Source organism: Electrophorus electricus, chromosome 24 (genome assembly GCF_041902795.1).
Source record: "Electrophorus electricus isolate QZ-2024a chromosome 24, ASM4190279v1, whole genome shotgun sequence".
NCBI classification, from domain to species: Eukaryota; Metazoa; Chordata; class Actinopteri; order Gymnotiformes; family Gymnotidae; genus Electrophorus; species Electrophorus electricus.
The window spans coordinates 332501-350000 of record NC_137520.1 but is presented as its reverse complement, the minus strand read 5'-3'; the positions used below and the strand labels follow the sequence as shown (position 1 = coordinate 350000).

At 42.4% G+C, this 17500-nt stretch overlaps 1 protein-coding gene across 6 annotated transcripts in view; it reads left to right on the top strand.

The window, feature by feature from the left end:
• The window catches only part of mitfb (melanocyte inducing transcription factor b), a 30341-nt gene extending 17142 nt beyond the window's left edge, over window positions 1-13199 (top strand). For all 6 annotated transcript variants that reach the window (XM_081706712.1, XM_035522386.2, XM_035522387.2 and 3 more), the window contains 8 exons: window positions 3497-3727; window positions 5788-5886; window positions 6940-7129; window positions 7688-7780; window positions 8095-8151; window positions 8403-8478; window positions 8640-8787; window positions 9940-13199. In XM_081706712.1, coding sequence (XP_081562838.1) covers window positions 3497-3727; window positions 5788-5886; window positions 6940-7129; window positions 7688-7780; window positions 8095-8151; window positions 8403-8478; window positions 8640-8787; window positions 9940-10359 — 1314 coding nt within the window. In that variant the 3' untranslated portion in view covers window positions 10360-13199. The remainder of the gene's footprint in view (window positions 1-3496; window positions 3728-5787; window positions 5887-6939; window positions 7130-7687; window positions 7781-8094; window positions 8152-8402; window positions 8479-8639; window positions 8788-9939) is intronic.
• Window positions 13200-17500: the final 4301 nt, after the last annotated feature.

The window sequence follows — 17500 nt, the reverse complement described above, 5'->3', positions numbered from 1 at the left end:
AGAAGCTTTAGAGACAGAAGAAAAAACTGCCCTAAGAAACTACACACATTAAGCTCCTGACATAACGTAGCGTGAGAGGTTCTGATTTTTAAAGTACACTACAGAATCTGTTATTTCTAGCTATTTATGGGGCAGCTGTCAAAATGCAAAATTAAATTATTTTTAATTGTGTATTCATATTTTGATAAAGAGCTGCACAGTTTACTAATATTTTTTTCTTTCTGTGAGAGAAAGAATTCAGTAAATCTGTAGATCTAGATAAGGTCTCCCCATTCCATCAGGGAATGCAGGGGTGAGGCCTCTAGCGAGCTAGCACATTTCACCACAGCCTTTGGAAAATATGTAAATCCAAAAAAAACCCTCCCAAAAACCAGTGACGCAAAAAGTTGTTTTGTAAGAGCAGTTTCTGCTGATGTCACTGATGTGAAATGATAAGGACATTTAACGCAAAGGAGCCCGTGGACCATCCAGAACAAATCTCTATTATCACTGAGTCGTACTGGCAGTTGAGAAGCTGGATACTTTCATGGTTTTAAAGATTTCTTCAACGGTCTCCCATTTAATCATGAAATTCAAATCTCAACAAAGTGCTTCTTTAAACTTTTATTTGACGTGTTATCAAACGTAGCACAGAGAATAGACGGTAACCATATGCTGACCTCTAACCCGCACCCATTTCCTGTCATGTGACTGGTTTGCCATGTGTTTCACTCTTTGCGCATCTGGCTGTCCAGGGTTCTAGAACTCTGCGGAACGGCGGTTGCCGTGGTAATGTCTGAACACATACTTCCTGCTGTGCTGGTCTCATGAGGAGTCTAGCAACAGGTCAGTCTGTAGCCCAGAGATAGCAAAATCTACACACGGACACACACACACAGGGTTGCACAGAAGAATTGAGTAATGGCTGCAATCCACAGTGACTGTAATCAGCACTGACATTTAGAAACATAAACATCTCAGTGACATCTTTTAACAAATGTTCTGTAATTAGGTAAGAAAGAATGCTGCTTTATACCCCACCCCAAAAAAATTAGTCATAGCTGAGAGTGGTTTGGGTGTAGTCCTGATATTCTAACGAGTATGACAGATTGACAGTATGATGGTATGACAGAGTATCAGTATGACAGCTTGACCATATGATTGATAGACTGATATATACAAACTCATGACTGATGTCAGAATGTTTGGGTTTAATATTTAGATATGAAGTTCACTAATGTAGCCTTGACTACCTTAGAATTAATGTAGCCTAGTCTTGACTATCTTAGAATTAACTGTGGATTGGTGAGAGTAAAGCTCACAAAGATTTAACTAACATTAGTACAACCCATTTTACATCGAAAGAAGAAAAATTCTGGTGAGTCATTTACTGGACTTTTGAACAGTGTTCCTAGGACACTTTATATATGTACATTGTGTACCCAGAAGAACAAGAAGGAAACTCTATAGTAATTTTACTACACCTTCTGACAAATGAAATATAATGGAAATAAAATAAAGTCTAAACTATGCATAGGCCATCATAAGCAAATACCCTTTCAGTATTGATTTAAAAACAGCTGTAGGTCTTGCAAAATGAATATTCTTTGTAAATAATACTTTCTGTTTTTGCACACCCTCAGTGTGCAGTTCAGGAGTCTCATGATCACAGCTGATGTCTGATGGTTCTTACACGGTACGACACTGTGTGAATCATTTTGAACAAGCTGGATCACAGCTTGGAATAACCAGAAAACCACTGAGAGTGTGACCATCTGATTTAAGTCGGCAAACAGATGCCGAGATGTGAAAACGATAAGAGAATAACAGCTTGTACAAAGAGGATGGCATGCCATCAGTCCCCATGTAGAGGCTTCATGTTTTAGACAAGTAGCATTAGTTTAATATTAGAGCTGTACAAAATGCATGTAGACGAAATTACAGTGGATGACCTGTAGTCTCATTTGAGGATCAGATGTTTCATAGGGCAACAAGAATCCCTCTGAAATGCTGGGCTTCTGAGCCCCGAGGTGGAATTTGTACGACTTTGAGCCTTAACTATTGAGTATTAGTATATTAACACCTGTTCTTTCTGTCTGGCCGATATCCTTGTTTGATGACATTTTTTGACAGTGCCAAAAATAGTCTCTTCAAATTCTGTGAAAAGATCACAGCAACTATTCATACGTCTTTAAGAAACTGAGATGTGTTGATTTCAAAGTACCAGGCTTGTCAGTTAGTGAGGTTTCTGTTCTCCAGGTTTATTTTTAAGCTCAGTGCTTCAGGTACTTGACTTGTAATCAGAAGGTTGCCAGTTCAAGTCCTACCACTGCCAGGTTGCCAGTGTTGGGCCCCTGAGCAAGACCCTTAACCCTCAATTACTCAAGCTGTACTCAGTCAGAATTGTAAGTCTCTTTAAATAAAAGCGTCAGCTAAATGCTGTACATGTAAATGTCTTTACTCTGACTTGACAGTTTAAGGTCCTGGTCCTGATTCAAGTGCACGTTCCGGAGTGAAGCTCTCTGTCTCTGGATTCCTCCCTTTCTCTCCCCGTTTTCCTCTCTGGATGAGAAGTTTACAAACACACCTTCATGGATTTAGTCGAAATCTGCCAGAGTTTCTGAAAGCAGTGGAGGACGCGAAGTTTAGATCTCAGTGGTCTGAAGAAGGAAAAAACACAGAACATTAGATTCGTCTTTTAAACAGTATGAAAGGTCAAACAGGCACCTACACACTGACCAGCATTTAGTGCCCGACACCAAGCATGGCAACACGTTCTCTGAGTGCTTCCCTTCACGTTTACAGCACTGAGCTGATTCGCTTGCCTAGAGAAACTTCCAGAAGGGCTTTGCTAAATGCCGTAAAGGTAAAGACAAACTCACCATGAAGAGATCCAGGGATCAACGTCATGGCCGGTCACCGTGCATACTTTTTTGTCTGGTAATATCTCCGTTCAACTTCATGCGCGATTTATAACCCGTGTCCCCAAAGATCCAGCCTCCAGAGCTGAAATGGAGTGGAACTGCAGATTAGTGACTCTTTGCTTGGAGTGAATGTGGGCTGGAACACAAGGCTAACCAATGCACAGAAAAGACTGCATTGTATTAACCCCATACTGACGTCAGAGAGGCTCTCCAGTGGGATAAATACACACTGCACACAAAACAACAGTTGTGGCTTGTGTTCATTTTTGTTTACATGGGTGACACATGCTTGTAGTTTCTTAAATCTGCAGAGGAGAGGCTGTCGCATGCTGGGTGACTCTGCATTTGATTAGGGTTTGCTTAGAAAAGAAGGTACCACAGACAAACAAAACGTAGCTCATCTTTTGAAACAGTTTACAGTTTTTCACAGAAGAAACCTAACAGTATGGTGTATAGATCAAAGTTGTATTTGTAAGGTGAACTACAGAGAAATGCAATCGTATAACAATCACTTTCCTGTGGTTTGCAGAAGAATGTTAGTATATAAGAGGAGGCCAGTAACAGTTACAGTGATGCGTTCTTTCTTTCTTTAGGTCAAAACCCACCTAGAGAACCCTACTAAGTACCACATCCAGCAGGCTCAGAGGCAGCAGGTCAGGGCGTACCTGTCCACCACGCTAGGGGGCAGCCTTGGTTCCCAGGCGGTTGGTTTGCCGTGCCCCGCCCAGACCTCTGACCACGGGGGAATGCCTCCTGGACTGGGCAGCAGTGCCCCCAACAGCCCTATGGCCTTACTGACACTCAACTCCAGCTGCGAGAAAGAGGTGCCACCCTCTCTGTTTCCATGACGATGTTAGCTCTTTGTTATTTACTTTCTACAGTAAAGTCCAAAATACCTCAAATTCAGCATAAGTACTAATATATTCACTGTCTTGATTAGAGCTGCCTTTTGCCAATACTGCAATATCATGTATCATGCATGTAATGTTTATTTTATTTTAGTATTTTTACCTTTACTTTCTATATTATATTTATACTTTGAACCCTTAAAGATACTGATTTATATAAAGATTTTTTTTGTGTGTATTCACTGCTATAGTTTAGTGCAGACAAAGTACCAACAAATGTAAAGATTGTAGATGCCAGTTGCTACTAAAGTCCAGTATATATTTACATGAAAAGGCAGTAGAAGTGATATGATAATGCATCATGATATATCAAATCGTGACCCCTGTATTGCGATGAGTATCATATCGACCCAGTCTTTCTGCTCTGACCGTCTCATGGCCTTCATCAACTTTTAAAAAATGTTTTTAATCTGTGTATTATTAATGAATTGCTGTTTGGACCATTTGTGCGACTGAAAAGTGCAAGAGGGATCTGTGACTAAGCCAACATGAGGGTTTGTATCGTCAGACCTCTGCAGGTCATTAGACGGTCAGTAGGGAAATGGGCCGCTAGCGCTGGCAGGCTCACGTGTGGCTCACGTGTGGCTCACCTGCTAATGTCATCTCAGCAGAGGGCACAAAAATGTTAACGCCTAAGAGCCTCTTTTCTTCTTCATCTGGAAATTCTAAATCGTACCCTTCACACCAATTTATTTCTATCTTCATATAGCTCAAATCACAGTTAAGTAAAAATGAATATTAATGAAGAATAATTATAAATAAAGTAGTATGATACTATTTATCATGAATTACTACTAATGCTTCTACTACTAATAATAATAATAGCAGTACACTTTATTTGTATAACACTTCATTAAATAAGGTTAACGAAATGCTTTACATAAAAATATAATAGGAATATCACTTTATATAAAAATAAAAGAAAATATAAAACAAGGAATAAAATAGCTGAGCAGAAATAACGTATTCCTGTACACCAGTTCTTCTGTTGCCAGAAGAACACCAAATTCCTTCATGGTCTTTCCACATATTGGAGGTCATTAAAATACCTTAAAATCCGCGTAGCGGTGAAATATGATCTCTTATTGCCATGCATATCAAAATTCTCTGCGTTTTTAAGTCTCTGCCAGCTGGCTGTAAACCTCTGGCCGATCAGAAAGTGAGTGTTGCAGTAGTCCAGACACATGGACACCAAGGCGTATAAAGGTTTTCCACCTTCAGCCGTAGCGAGGATGTCACAGACCTCGAACGTCTTTCCCAGTTGGTAGAATTTCTTTTGGGAAACTTTTTGGGTTTTTAAAGCTAAATTGGTTGTCAGAGGTAACAAGCAGGTTTTCGACACGACTTTTATCGTTCATAGAGAGGGAGTGTTAATGGAGCTGTGTGATATTTCTCAGCCCATCCCAATAACAAGGAATTCAGTTTAGTTTTGGTGTAATTGCAGCAAATTGACACAGCCAACGTTTAATTCCCTGTAGACAATTAAACAGCGAGTAGACCTCTGAGGGTAGGTGACCGGGTAAATAACAGCTGCGTATGATAAGCAGATTAATCATGGAAAGAAACTTTCCTTTATTAATTATCCAGGCTAATGTGAGCATATGCAGATTACAAAGTGCTAGTCCAAGGATTGAACTTTGTGGGACTCTGTAACACAAAACATTCCCACCTGAATGACCAAGTGAAGGCATTCCATCTTATGTTATTTTGTATCTTTCAAGGTCACTTAGGTGGGATTTGAACCCATTTAAAACAGAACCAGAAAGGTTTACCAGGTCTGATGGTGGAGTTAAGTAGCACCATGCTAAGACCTCGAAGAATATAGAATCTTGATCTTAGGATCGTCATGAGCTTAAAGGAACACTGATTATCTTTGATGTGACCAAAAAATATTACTTTGGTGTGCCTCATATACCTCTGTCAGCAATGTGGGTTTTTTTTTTTAGGTTTTTGTTTGTTTGTTTGTTTGTTTTTAGATGGATGACGTCATTGATGACATCATTAGTTTGGAATCGAGCTATAGCGAGGATATGCTCGGCCTGTCCATAGAACCGGGGCTTCAGATGGCTAACACGGTACAGCTGTCATTCCCTGCTTCACGCTTATCAGTTGGTTTGTGCCGGTTTTTATTGTGATGAACAAATTTAGATGTCCGTTATAAGTTTTCTTAGATTTGGTTTTTGGGACTTGTTCAAGGTGCCACTGTTGGGCCCCTGAGCAAGGCCCTTAACCCTCAATTACTCAAGTTGTACTCACTCATATTTGTAAGTTGCTTTGACTAAAAGTGTCAGCTAACTTTCGAAAAGGATACAAAATCCATAGCTCTTCATTCCTGTCTGACTTCATTCATGTCTGTCTGAAGTGTAACCTTGTACTCTAGTAATATATTCATTCCAGAGGCATTTATGAGTATAAATAAAGACATTTATGAGTTTAGAATATTCATATGGATAATAAAATCCACCCTGGAGCTGAAAAAGTGCAGTATATGAATGTATTATGACTTTAAAATCAAATAAACAAAACACTGAGGGTAACAGTTTCTCATTTCAAGCCTGAATGGAAGTGCAAACCCAACTTCCCAAAGCAGAAGTTTGTCTTACTATTATGAGCAATTTTTAAAATTTTAATTATTTCTTTTTTGAGTGCATAATTTCAAACTGGTGTAGCTTCACCAATTAACAGAACTACTTCTCACTCCCGTCAACACTGTGAGACAGTGAGTCAGAGCTTATCTCCTCGTCATGTCCCAGTGGCCCGAGCGATCCAGCTGTCTTCACCACTGACACACGCCGTCTGTTTCCCTTCACTGCACCGCGGAGCCGGAGGCTGCACTGTCTGCCTCTCCCATGTTCAATGAATCCATCCAGAGTCTCAGGTGCACACAGACGGCTGATGCGTGGGTTTCGGCACCTTGAGGTTGTGGTTTGGATGCGAACCAGTCGCATCTCTTGCTGCGGATGCCACGGATCTTTGCAGTAATACAGGACAACTGCTGTAGCCTCTCAGACATGCCACTGCTGGTCTGAAATGTTTGCTAACCAAATGCAGAATGGGTACCAGTCACTCCAGAGTCTCCAGCTGGAGAGACCAAGATGGGTGCGTGATAACATGTTTTATGACCACAGATCCCAGTTTCGGCAAACCTCATGGATGTGTACAGTAACCACGGCATGGGTCCCCATAGTAACCACGGCATGGGTCCCCATAGTAACCACGGCATGGGTCCCCACAGTAACCACGGCATGGGTCCCCATAGTCTGACCATCAGCAGCTCCTGTCCTGCCAACATGCCCAACATTAAAAGGGAATTCTCTGGTGAGTACCTACACACACACACCCACACACACCAGAACACACCCAGCAGCACTCCACAGTCCGGAGCTGGCCTTCCCACAATTCTGGATAAAGCACTGCTCCGTGTTGGCCTCCTGGCTTCAACACGACTCATTTGTGAGTCCCTAAACAGAATCTGCCGTGAGAGAGATCTAACTGCAGCGCTGTGATCCTCACATCCCTGTTAGAAGGGCAACCACAGACTTACATTAATGAAAGAAATAGAGATTGTATAATCTAGCACACATATAAATAAACAAGTGGAAAATCTTATTTTTGATAACAAATGTTTTTCTTTAAAACATTATACATCACAAACCTTCATGACACATCTGTATTTCTGTGAACTTGGCCGTGTTTTTATTGACTCAAAATGTAACTGTTTTTGCACTGTAAGCAGACGTGTAACTGCCCATTTTGTGTGTGCGTTACTTTGACGATTGTGTTTGACTGAAGTTTAGTGTCGTTACAGTAACACACAGGGGCAGAGTGTCATGAAATAACGAGCTGTGTAAAACGTTGACGATGTACCATGTACAGTTCCGCCGTCTTCTGCCGTGGTGCACATGATGGAGAAGCCGGAGTCTTGTGGCAAGTTTGAAAACTATCAAAGATCTGAAGGGTTTCCAGTGGGTATGTGGACCTTTCATTCTACCATCAGTCCCTTAGTCACCTGTGTGCAAGGCTCTGTCGTTAAAAACCCCACATACCTGATACACTACTGGCGAGGCTTACATCTTCAGCTTTTGCTGGACAGTTGTGTTGTTTTATGTAATGATTTAGACTGTAGTATTGATTTAGACTGTAGTATTGGTTTAGACTAGTATTGATTTAGACTGTAGTATTGATTTAGACTGTAGTATGGTTTAGACTGTAGTATTGGTTTAGACTGTAGTATTGATTTAGACTGCATTAATGGTTCACGGCTTCTCTCACCCTCTGCTCAGAGGCAGAAGTTCGTGCTCTTGCAAAGGAGCGGCAAAAAAAAGACAACCACAACCTAAGTAAGTGTTCTGTTCAGTAAGTGTTCTGTTCAGTAAGTGTTCTGTTCAGTTCTGTGCAGTAAGTGTTCAGTTTTGTTCAGTAAGTGTTCTTTTCAGTAAGTGTTTTCAGTTCTGTTCAGTACATGTTCTGTTCAGTAAGTGTTTTGTTCAGTTGTGTTCAGTATGTGTGGTGTTCGGTCCTTGTCCCGTTATTCGTTTAATGGGGCCCTGGTGGCACAGTCTGATCTAACGTTTCCCACACACTGCTTTAGTTGAGAGGAGACGGCGATTCAACATCAACGATCGGATCAAAGAGCTGGGAACTCTCATCCCCAAATCAAACGACCCGTAAGTCCTGACCCGCTCCTGGGAGCAGTGTAAACACTTATAAAACCCACCAGTGTGAGGTCCATGGCTCATTTGATTTGGTGGTCAGCTGAAGAATGAGGTGTGTGTGTGTGTGTGTGTGTGTGTGTGTGTGTGTGTGTGTGTGTGTGTGTTTTCCTCAGGGACATGCGTTGGAACAAGGGCACAATTCTTAAGGCCTCTGTGGACTACATTAGGAAACTCCAGCGAGAGCAGCAACATGCCAGAGACCTGGAGACCCGGCAGAAGAAGCTCGAAAATGCCAATAGGCACCTGATGTTGCGGATACAGGTAGATCTCACCTGATGCTGCAGATACAGGTAGCATAAACCTGATGATGTTGATACAGGTAGATCTCACGTCATGTTCTGGATACTTGTAGATCTCACTTGATGTTGCGGATACAGGTAGATCTCATCTGATGTTCTGGATACAGGTAGAGCTAAAAAAAAAAAAAATTCAAAATTTATTTATACAGCGCTTTTTACAACAGATGTTGTCACAAAGCAGCTTTACAAATGTTCAAGCCCAAGCCCCCAGGTCGAGCTCACCTGATTCTGGGGATGCAGGTCGAGCTCACCTGATTCTGGGGATGCAGGTCGAGCTCACCTGATTCTGGGGATGCAGGTCGAGCTCACCTGATTCTGGGGATGCAGGTCGAGCTCACCTGATTCTGGGGATGCAGGTCGAGCTCACCTGCAGAACATTCTGTTAGACAGAATTTGCGTAGCTGGTGTATTGACCGCAAAGCCAGACAGTTCTAGGGGAACCTTTTGTGGCTTTTAAAATCAGTTTTAGGTTTGTTATTTGTATTATTTGTTTCAAGAGCCCAAAAGGTTTGGCAGACAGAGGAGGATTAAGCCAGGGTTTAGTGTCAGTGATGTTTGTACTGGTGTTTATACAGGGTTTAGTGGCAGTGATGTTTGTACTGGTGTTTGTACAGGGCTCGGTGTCAGTGATGTTTGTACAGGGCGCCGTGTCAGTGATGTTTGTACAGGGCGCCGTGTCAGTGGTGTTTGTACAGGGCTCCGTGTCAGTGGTGTTTGTACAGGGCTCCGTGTCAGTGGTGTTTGTACAGGGCTCCGTGTCAGTGATGTTTGTACAGGGTTCCGTGTCAGTGATGTTTGTACAGGGTTCCGTGTCAGTGATGTTTGTACAGGGCTCCGTGTCAGTGATGTGTCTGGGCTCATAAACATGTAGTAGATGGCTTCTGATACCATGTCTTTCTCAAACCTGTCATTTTCGGCATCAGTTTTAACTAATTAAATTACTACAGTAGTTAATAAATTAATCAATACATGCATAAAAGTACCCTGCTCTGATGAAATGGATCAGAACCAGGTTTAAACTGGAATTACTTAGGCCCAGCTTAAACCACAGCTATACGTTTCAGTGAATGAACTAGGTGTTGTTTCCCCTTTCTTCTGCTAAATGCTAACCCAGGCCCTGGAGATGCAGGCCCAAGCTCACGGACTGGCAGTCTCCTCCTCCACCCTCGGCTCTCCGGAGCTGCCAGCCCGGCCCATCAAACAGGAGCCCGTCCTGGGAGACTGCACCCAGGACGTGTACCTCCACCCGCGACCCTCCGGCACAGACACGGGCTACTCCAGCACTTTGGACCTCAATGACGGCACCGTCACCTTCAGCAACGGTGTCGCTAGTAGTGCCGCTTCCTCCGACCCACGTGCCTATGGGGTCATCACCAAGGCGACGAATGCCAAGCGGGACGACATGCTGATGGATGAGACACTGTCGCCGGTAGCAATGAGCGACCCGGTGATGTCCTCCATCTCCCCCGGGGCATCCAAGGACAGCAGCCGTAAGAGCAGCGTTAGCATGGAAGAGACGGAGCACGGCTGTTAGCATCTCCGCGCTACCATAGTTGGACTCAGCCTGACGTTCAGCTAGCGTCCACAGAAGCACTGTGCTCTTTCTAAGAGCCACCTAACGCCCTTTCTATGTTTACAGTCATTTTATTTTATAATTCTAGTTTAACCAAATCCCATTGTTTGATGCCACTTTTTAAATGTTTATTTGTTAAGGAACGGAAGCTGGCTTGTATTTAATCTCAATCAAGGTCAGTATTGTTTAGATAGCACTAGGCAGATTATGCAGAGTGTAAAATTATATTCCAGTTTAAACAAACCATGTAGTGAATTATGAAAGTGAGTAAATAACAAGGAGAAAGCGATTTCCCTTGTGTTATTTAGACACGTACCTGATCAAATTTGTGAGAAAGCTTGACAAACGCTGAGCCAGAGAGTAAGAGCCTGGAGACTTAGAATCGACATGGTACAGGTTTGAAACAGCCATTTCAAAGCCACTTCGTGCCCAGGTCACTTCCTGTCCTGTTTAGTGGCAGCACAGAATAATGTATAGACAAAGTGCAAGTAAACATTTGATGGAGGGTAACTGTATTTGTAGTTATCTGCAGTACTTGTGCGATTCTCCACTCTTGCCTGGCCTTTGTTTGACTTTTTCTAATGGTTAAATTATTAGTTGCTGTGATGTTTAGTTTGAGACCCTCACCTCTTCCCAGTTTTTGCTTTTGGGAATATTGTGAGGGAAATGGTGATTGGTGATCTGGGATTTATATATGGGATTTTATTTATTTATCACTTTGTCAAAAAATATTGAATGTCCAAGCTTTGAAAATCCAGCAGTGAAAGAACAAATGATGCTTTTTTTTTGTATTCTAACAAAACGTTTTTCAGGGGAGTGGTGTCACCTGCTTACATTTGGTGTTACGTGACTAATAGTCAAGATGTTACATGACTTTTGTGACATATAAGCTGTATAATTACTGTATATTTTGACTGTTCATTAATGTACAACTGTAGCAGAAACACTCTGATGTATTTGGGTGTAAACAACTTTACCCTTGTACCTGGTGCCACTACGCTGATCAGATAAGCCGAGCTATGATTTATCTTGCCATGTGGAACTATGCAAAAGAATTACGTTGAAGCGATACTCGGTAGCCAAATGTCAGGCCCCTGAAAACAAACACAAAATCGTAACGCACTGTCTTGCACACAGAGCACACAGAAGACGTGCCTTAACCTTCTTCAGAAAGTACTTCTCTCTTTGGTTCTTTTTTACTTCCATTTTTGTGGACACGGAATGATGGACAGTGAGAGACTCCAGTCAGGAGAGAGTTGGTCTGGAGAGACCAGTCAGGACAGCTGGGGTCAGACTGATCAGACTGAGCTGCAGTTTTCAGCTCCATGTCTGCTATGAGTTGCAGAACCTGCTAGGACTGGGATGTCCTGATGGGCTTACAGTAGTCACACAGGACTGTCTCACACGCACAGACAGGACTGTCTCACACACACAGTCGCACAGACAGGACTGTCTCTCACACACACACACAGTCGCACAGACAGGACTGTCTCACACACACACACACAGTCGCACAGACAGGACTGTCTCACACACACAGTCGCACAGACAGGACTGTCTCACTCACACACACAGTCGCACAGACAGGACTGTCTCACTCACACACACAGTCGCACAGACAGGACTGTCTCACACACACACACAGTCGCACAGACAGGACTGTCTCACACACACACAGTCGCACAGACAGGACTGTCTCTCACACACACAGTCGCACAGACAGGACTGTCTCTCACACACACACACAGTCGCACAGACAGGACTGTCTCTCACACACACACACAGTCGCACAGACAGGACTGTCTCTCACACACACACAGTCGCACAGACAGGACTGTCTCTCACACACACACACAGTCGCACAGACAGGACTGTCTCTCACACACACACAGTCGCACAGACAGGACTGTCTCTCACACACACAGTCGCACAGACAGGACTGTCTCACACACACCTGCCAGAAGGAAACCCCTACTGCATATGTTCACGCCAGTGTTTTTACATAGTACTGACTTCCAGGTGTATTGTGAATTTCCAAGTGATGTCTGAATATACAGTGAATATACTAAAGTATCCTCTTTTGGTCAAGCTGGTTCTTATTTGGTTGTTAGTCAAGCTGGTAGTCTTTACCCAGTATTTTAGCAATAATGGCAGGCAGAAAGGGTCAGTCAGGGTTCAGGGTTCAGGCAGAAACCTTGTATGTCTCCAGTGCAGGACTGCATGCAAACTACTAATACATGGGATGGATGCCTTCACACCTTTAGCAGGACTTCAGCCGAACATCAGCCACTCACAAACCCGCTCTTTCCTTTGACATGTACTTTAATTGTGTCCTGCTGACCATGTGCCGAAAACGACTTTAAAGTGCCCAAATGTTGTGTTGAGGCGGGATAGGGGCGGCAGTTTTCACGCGTGCTTCTGGTTTGGGAAGAACCACTACTGCAGGACAGACTGCAAACTCTTATGTTCATGGTGTTAACGAAATGGAGAATTGTGCAAAGATTGATGCAACGCCTTAGTTTTGTACTTAAACGTGCAGGTGTGCATGTGGAAAGTATACATGCCTGAATATTCAAAGCCAGCCTGCGTTTGGAACACGTACCAAATGCAGCCCCAGAGTAACGGAGCCGTTACCTAGGTAACGGGTGCTTGCCTCTGTAATGTGGTGAACAGCGCCACCAGCTGGGTTTCCTGAGCACTAGGTTTAAGGGTGATACAGTAACACATACAGTTTTCAGTGTGTTTAATGGCGATGGTTTTTAAAAGTGTTTCAAACATTAAAGTATACTGAATGGTTTTCACACTGTGTGCGGCATGTTTTGGATTTTTGAATTTACAGTGTCCAAGACAACAGGATGTCTACTTTGAAAATAGTTTATATCAAGGTTTCTCAACCTGCCGTGAAGTGCCCTCTAGTGGTCTGCAGACCTCAGGAGCAGGGTGGGGTGCAGTGGATCGGTAACGGGACACACAAGTGAAAAAAATGTATTTAGTATCAGTAAAAATGGAGAGCTCAATCATGTTCAAACTATAAATAAAAACATCACAGAAGTGACTGAAGGCAAATGATTGAGACTGTTAGCCAACCAGAGATGGAGAAGTTTCTTAAACAAAGACAGAAAAAGTTGAGTTTTGTTTTCTTGTTGGCTGCTGTGCTTCCTGTAAACAGGCATGCCATGAGGTGGAAAAGGCAGAGAACCCCTGGCTTATATAAACAATAAACCTCTACTCAGCAACAGTTTAGGTAAGTCCTGTGTGTTCCACTCTCCTGTGTTTTACGTTCAGTGGGCAGAGGCCTCCGGTCGAGACCCCCAGAGTGTGTGAACCACTAGCGGAGGGGTTTCACCCGCACTCACACACCCTCACCCACATTCACCCACTCACACACACACACACACACACTCAATCACTGCGCTCCACCCCACAAGACGGTCCTACTCGTCTTCCCAATGGTCTGCTGCCAGCCCCTTCAGCATGGTCTCCATGGCAACTCAGGTAGCCTATGAGGCAGTGTCTGAGCAGCGACTCCTCCTGATGATGTCAGAAGACTGGAAGGAAGACCATTATGCTTCATCACAGCCATCTTGGAAAGGGTACGGATAACCTGAAGATGGCAAGATACTCCTCTGTAAATAAAGTTGTAAATAACTCCTCAGTTAAGGCAACACTGATACCTAGTCTGAGGTCGTGACCCCTGCTTCTCAGTGGAACATCATCCCACCTTTGTTATGTAAATATGTGACAGAGTAGCGTTAAAGTGACGGCCTTATACATGGGGAACCATATGAAGTAATAAAACATTCAGAGCAAAAGGATCACAAGCACTGTCAAAGGTCAGAGCATGACTACCTTAATTAAAGGTCAGAAGGTCATGTAAAACTTGGCAAAGCAGTTTCTCTCACGCCAGCACTAAAGGTCACAGAAAGTCTTTGTGTTCAAACACAGCATTCGCCCGGTGAAAGGTCTGTACATAACAGCAGAGTGTTATATAAACACAGGTTTAATGGACTAACTGTGGAATAAGGGACTAACCAAATTGTATGGGGTTAAGCATAGCATGAGGGACTAACTGTATTTTAATGTTATAACTGTGTTTTAATGGACTAACTGTATTTTACATTTGTAGCATTTATCTGACGCTTTTTTCCAAAGCCACTTACAGTTATGACTGAGTAAAACATGAGTAATTGAGGGTTAAGGGTCTTGCTCAAGGGCGCAACAGTGACCACTTGGCACTGGTGGGACTTGAACCAGCAACCATCTGATTACAACTCAAGTACCTTAACCACTGAGGGACTAACTGTAAGGATTGGCCACCTCTTAGCGTCCCTGTTTTATGATCCTGTCGAGACTGTTTTCCTTCACTTCTTGTTCCGCTCCTTGGTTTCGTTTTCTCCGCCCCTCGTCTGTTCCTCGGCTCCGGTCCGTGTTTTGGTTGTGCTGTTAGGTTCACCTGCGTCTGCTTAATCCTTGCTTGTTCTGGTTATTTTAGCCCTGGGTTTTGTCGGTTATTTTGGTAAGTCATGTTTACCTCTGTTTGTAATTCCCTCGTTTAATAAACCGCCTCCTGCATTTGCGTTCTGCCTGTTGCCTCGTTTCTGCTGGAATCGTGACACTCACCAACGAGGATGAAACAGCCCGCAGCACTGAAGCGCAAAGCCTAATGGAGTGGCGCAAGTGTAAATGTGGAACTAAAACATTAATAAAAAATAAAGCTTATTATTGATCTTAGAAATAACGGGTGCGCATAACGCTCTCGTTTTAAACAGTGAGTGTGTGGCGGTAGTAAAGACTATCTGGGTGTACACATATCCAAGGACCTGACCTGGGATCAGTCTAAGGTGATTATGAAGGCACAACAGCTGTACTACAGAGAGGATTTTAAGTCATCGTATTCACGGTACGGTTGCACCATAGGTTCAGAACGTAAAGACGCAGATAAGATTGCTTCACTATTCTCACCTTTACACCACGTTTGCACAACTCGCCGTCGGATCAGGGCACAGAAAATCCTGCTTTTAGCGTGTTTTTACCTTCACCGTTAGTAAAGAGCACGCTAGAACCACAAGGTTTACAGATGCTTTTTCTCCCCAGGTTTTTAGGATGTTAAATAGTGAGTAGAGACAAATGAATTTATTTGTTGTACGTAGGATGTGGAACGTTGTATGTACTATGTCGAGTGAAGGTGGATATTGTAATGCTCGTATATGACAGTGGTGTTATGTACTGTCAGAGATGTCGACACTTTCACTGTTTTTTTTTTTGGCCCCTGCGTCAAATACATGACAAATTTACAATTAACTGTGGATTAAGGGACTAACTGGTTAGTGCAATCACAACTTTGTGAAACATTTAGTAACATGCTTGAAACATTCAGTCTACAAAATGTTGAGGATTTTATTTATTTAGATTATTTTTTAAAAATGCCAGACATGACCAACATTCAATTTTTAAGAAATCATTATGTATATATATATATATATATATATATATATATATATATATATATATATAATGTGCAAGGGAGGAACCATTCAGAATCTACTCATAGTTTAGATTTAACTCAGTTTACAAACAAAACCCTCGTGACTCACGTTAGCCATCTCCAGTGCGTCTGGCCCACGTGCCAGGGATTTCTTTTATTCTGTGACAGCTATAGCATCTCTTCAAATTCCTGTCTGGTCTGGTGCAGCACATACTATAACCAACAGAGGGCGCCATGTTGAGAGAGAGATACACTATTGTGCAGAAATGGTAAAAGAAAGTCCTAATGTAAAACAGACTGCGATTAAATCCCATTTTGCTGGTATAAACTGAGACTGTTGCTGTTACATGTCAACTATAGTATGTCAGTCATCTTTTTATGTGGTGTAAAAATGTGTTCCACCAGCTTTTTAAAAGTGGTGTCACAGTGTGGTACTGGAGATCTGCTTTCACACAGTTAATTTCAACTCAAACCTAAATCTACATAATCTCCAGGAGCAGAGGTGTGTACTCAGACAGCAAACATTAACAAACTGAATCAATTACTGACTTTATCTTCCTTCATCTCTTATCTTAACAGCCTGCATTTAAAACAGGAGACTTGCGCAGTCCACAAACAGGTTGAATCTGCTGATAGCGAGTTTCTCTGGAGAGATGCATTGGTCGACTTTGATAGTTTTGCCAAGGGTGTCCAAACAGGCCAGCTATTGAGCCTGAAACAGCAAATGTCCAATACATTTCATAAAAGGTCCCAGAAAGCCTCACTGCTCCTGTTCAACCTTCAGATTTTCAAAATAACAATAACATAAAACAACCACCCTCCCTCTACCAAACAGTTCATCAGACAAACAAGCAAAAATCAGCATTCCAACATTCCAAACTCAAATTAAATAAAAACAGTGAAACATGGTGAAGTATAGCATGATGAAATATAGCATGATAAAGTATAGCATGATATAGTATAGTGTAGTGAAGTATAGTGTGGTGAAGTATAGCATGATAAAGTATAGCATGGTGAAGTATAGCATGATAAAGTATAGCATGATATAGCATAGCGTGGTGAAGTATAACATGGTGAAGTATAGCATGATGAAGTATAGCATGATAAAGTATAGCATGATATAGCATAGCGTGGTGAAGCATAGCGTGGTGAAGTATAGCATGATAAAGTATAGCATGATATAGCATAGCGTGGTGAAGTATAGCATGGTGAAGTATAGCATGATAAAGTATAGCATGATAAAGTATAGCATGATATAGCATAGCGTGGTGAAGTATAGCATGATAAAGTATAGCATGATAAAGTATAGCGTGATAAAGTATAGCATGATATAGCATAGCGTGGTGAAGTATAACATGATGAAGTATAGCATGATAAAGTATAGCATGATAAAGTATAGCATGATATAGCATAGCGTGGTGAAGTATAACATGATGAAGTATAGCGTGATAAAGTATAGCATGATGAAGTATAGCATGATGACCAGTATACCCATGTCCTTTAGAACTGTGGCCATAAATTTTTGCACTTGCACGCTGAACCCTTTTTTGTACTTTGTCAGAAGGTCTGGAAACCCATAACAGCATTACAGTTTCATCAGACATTAGAATATTACAC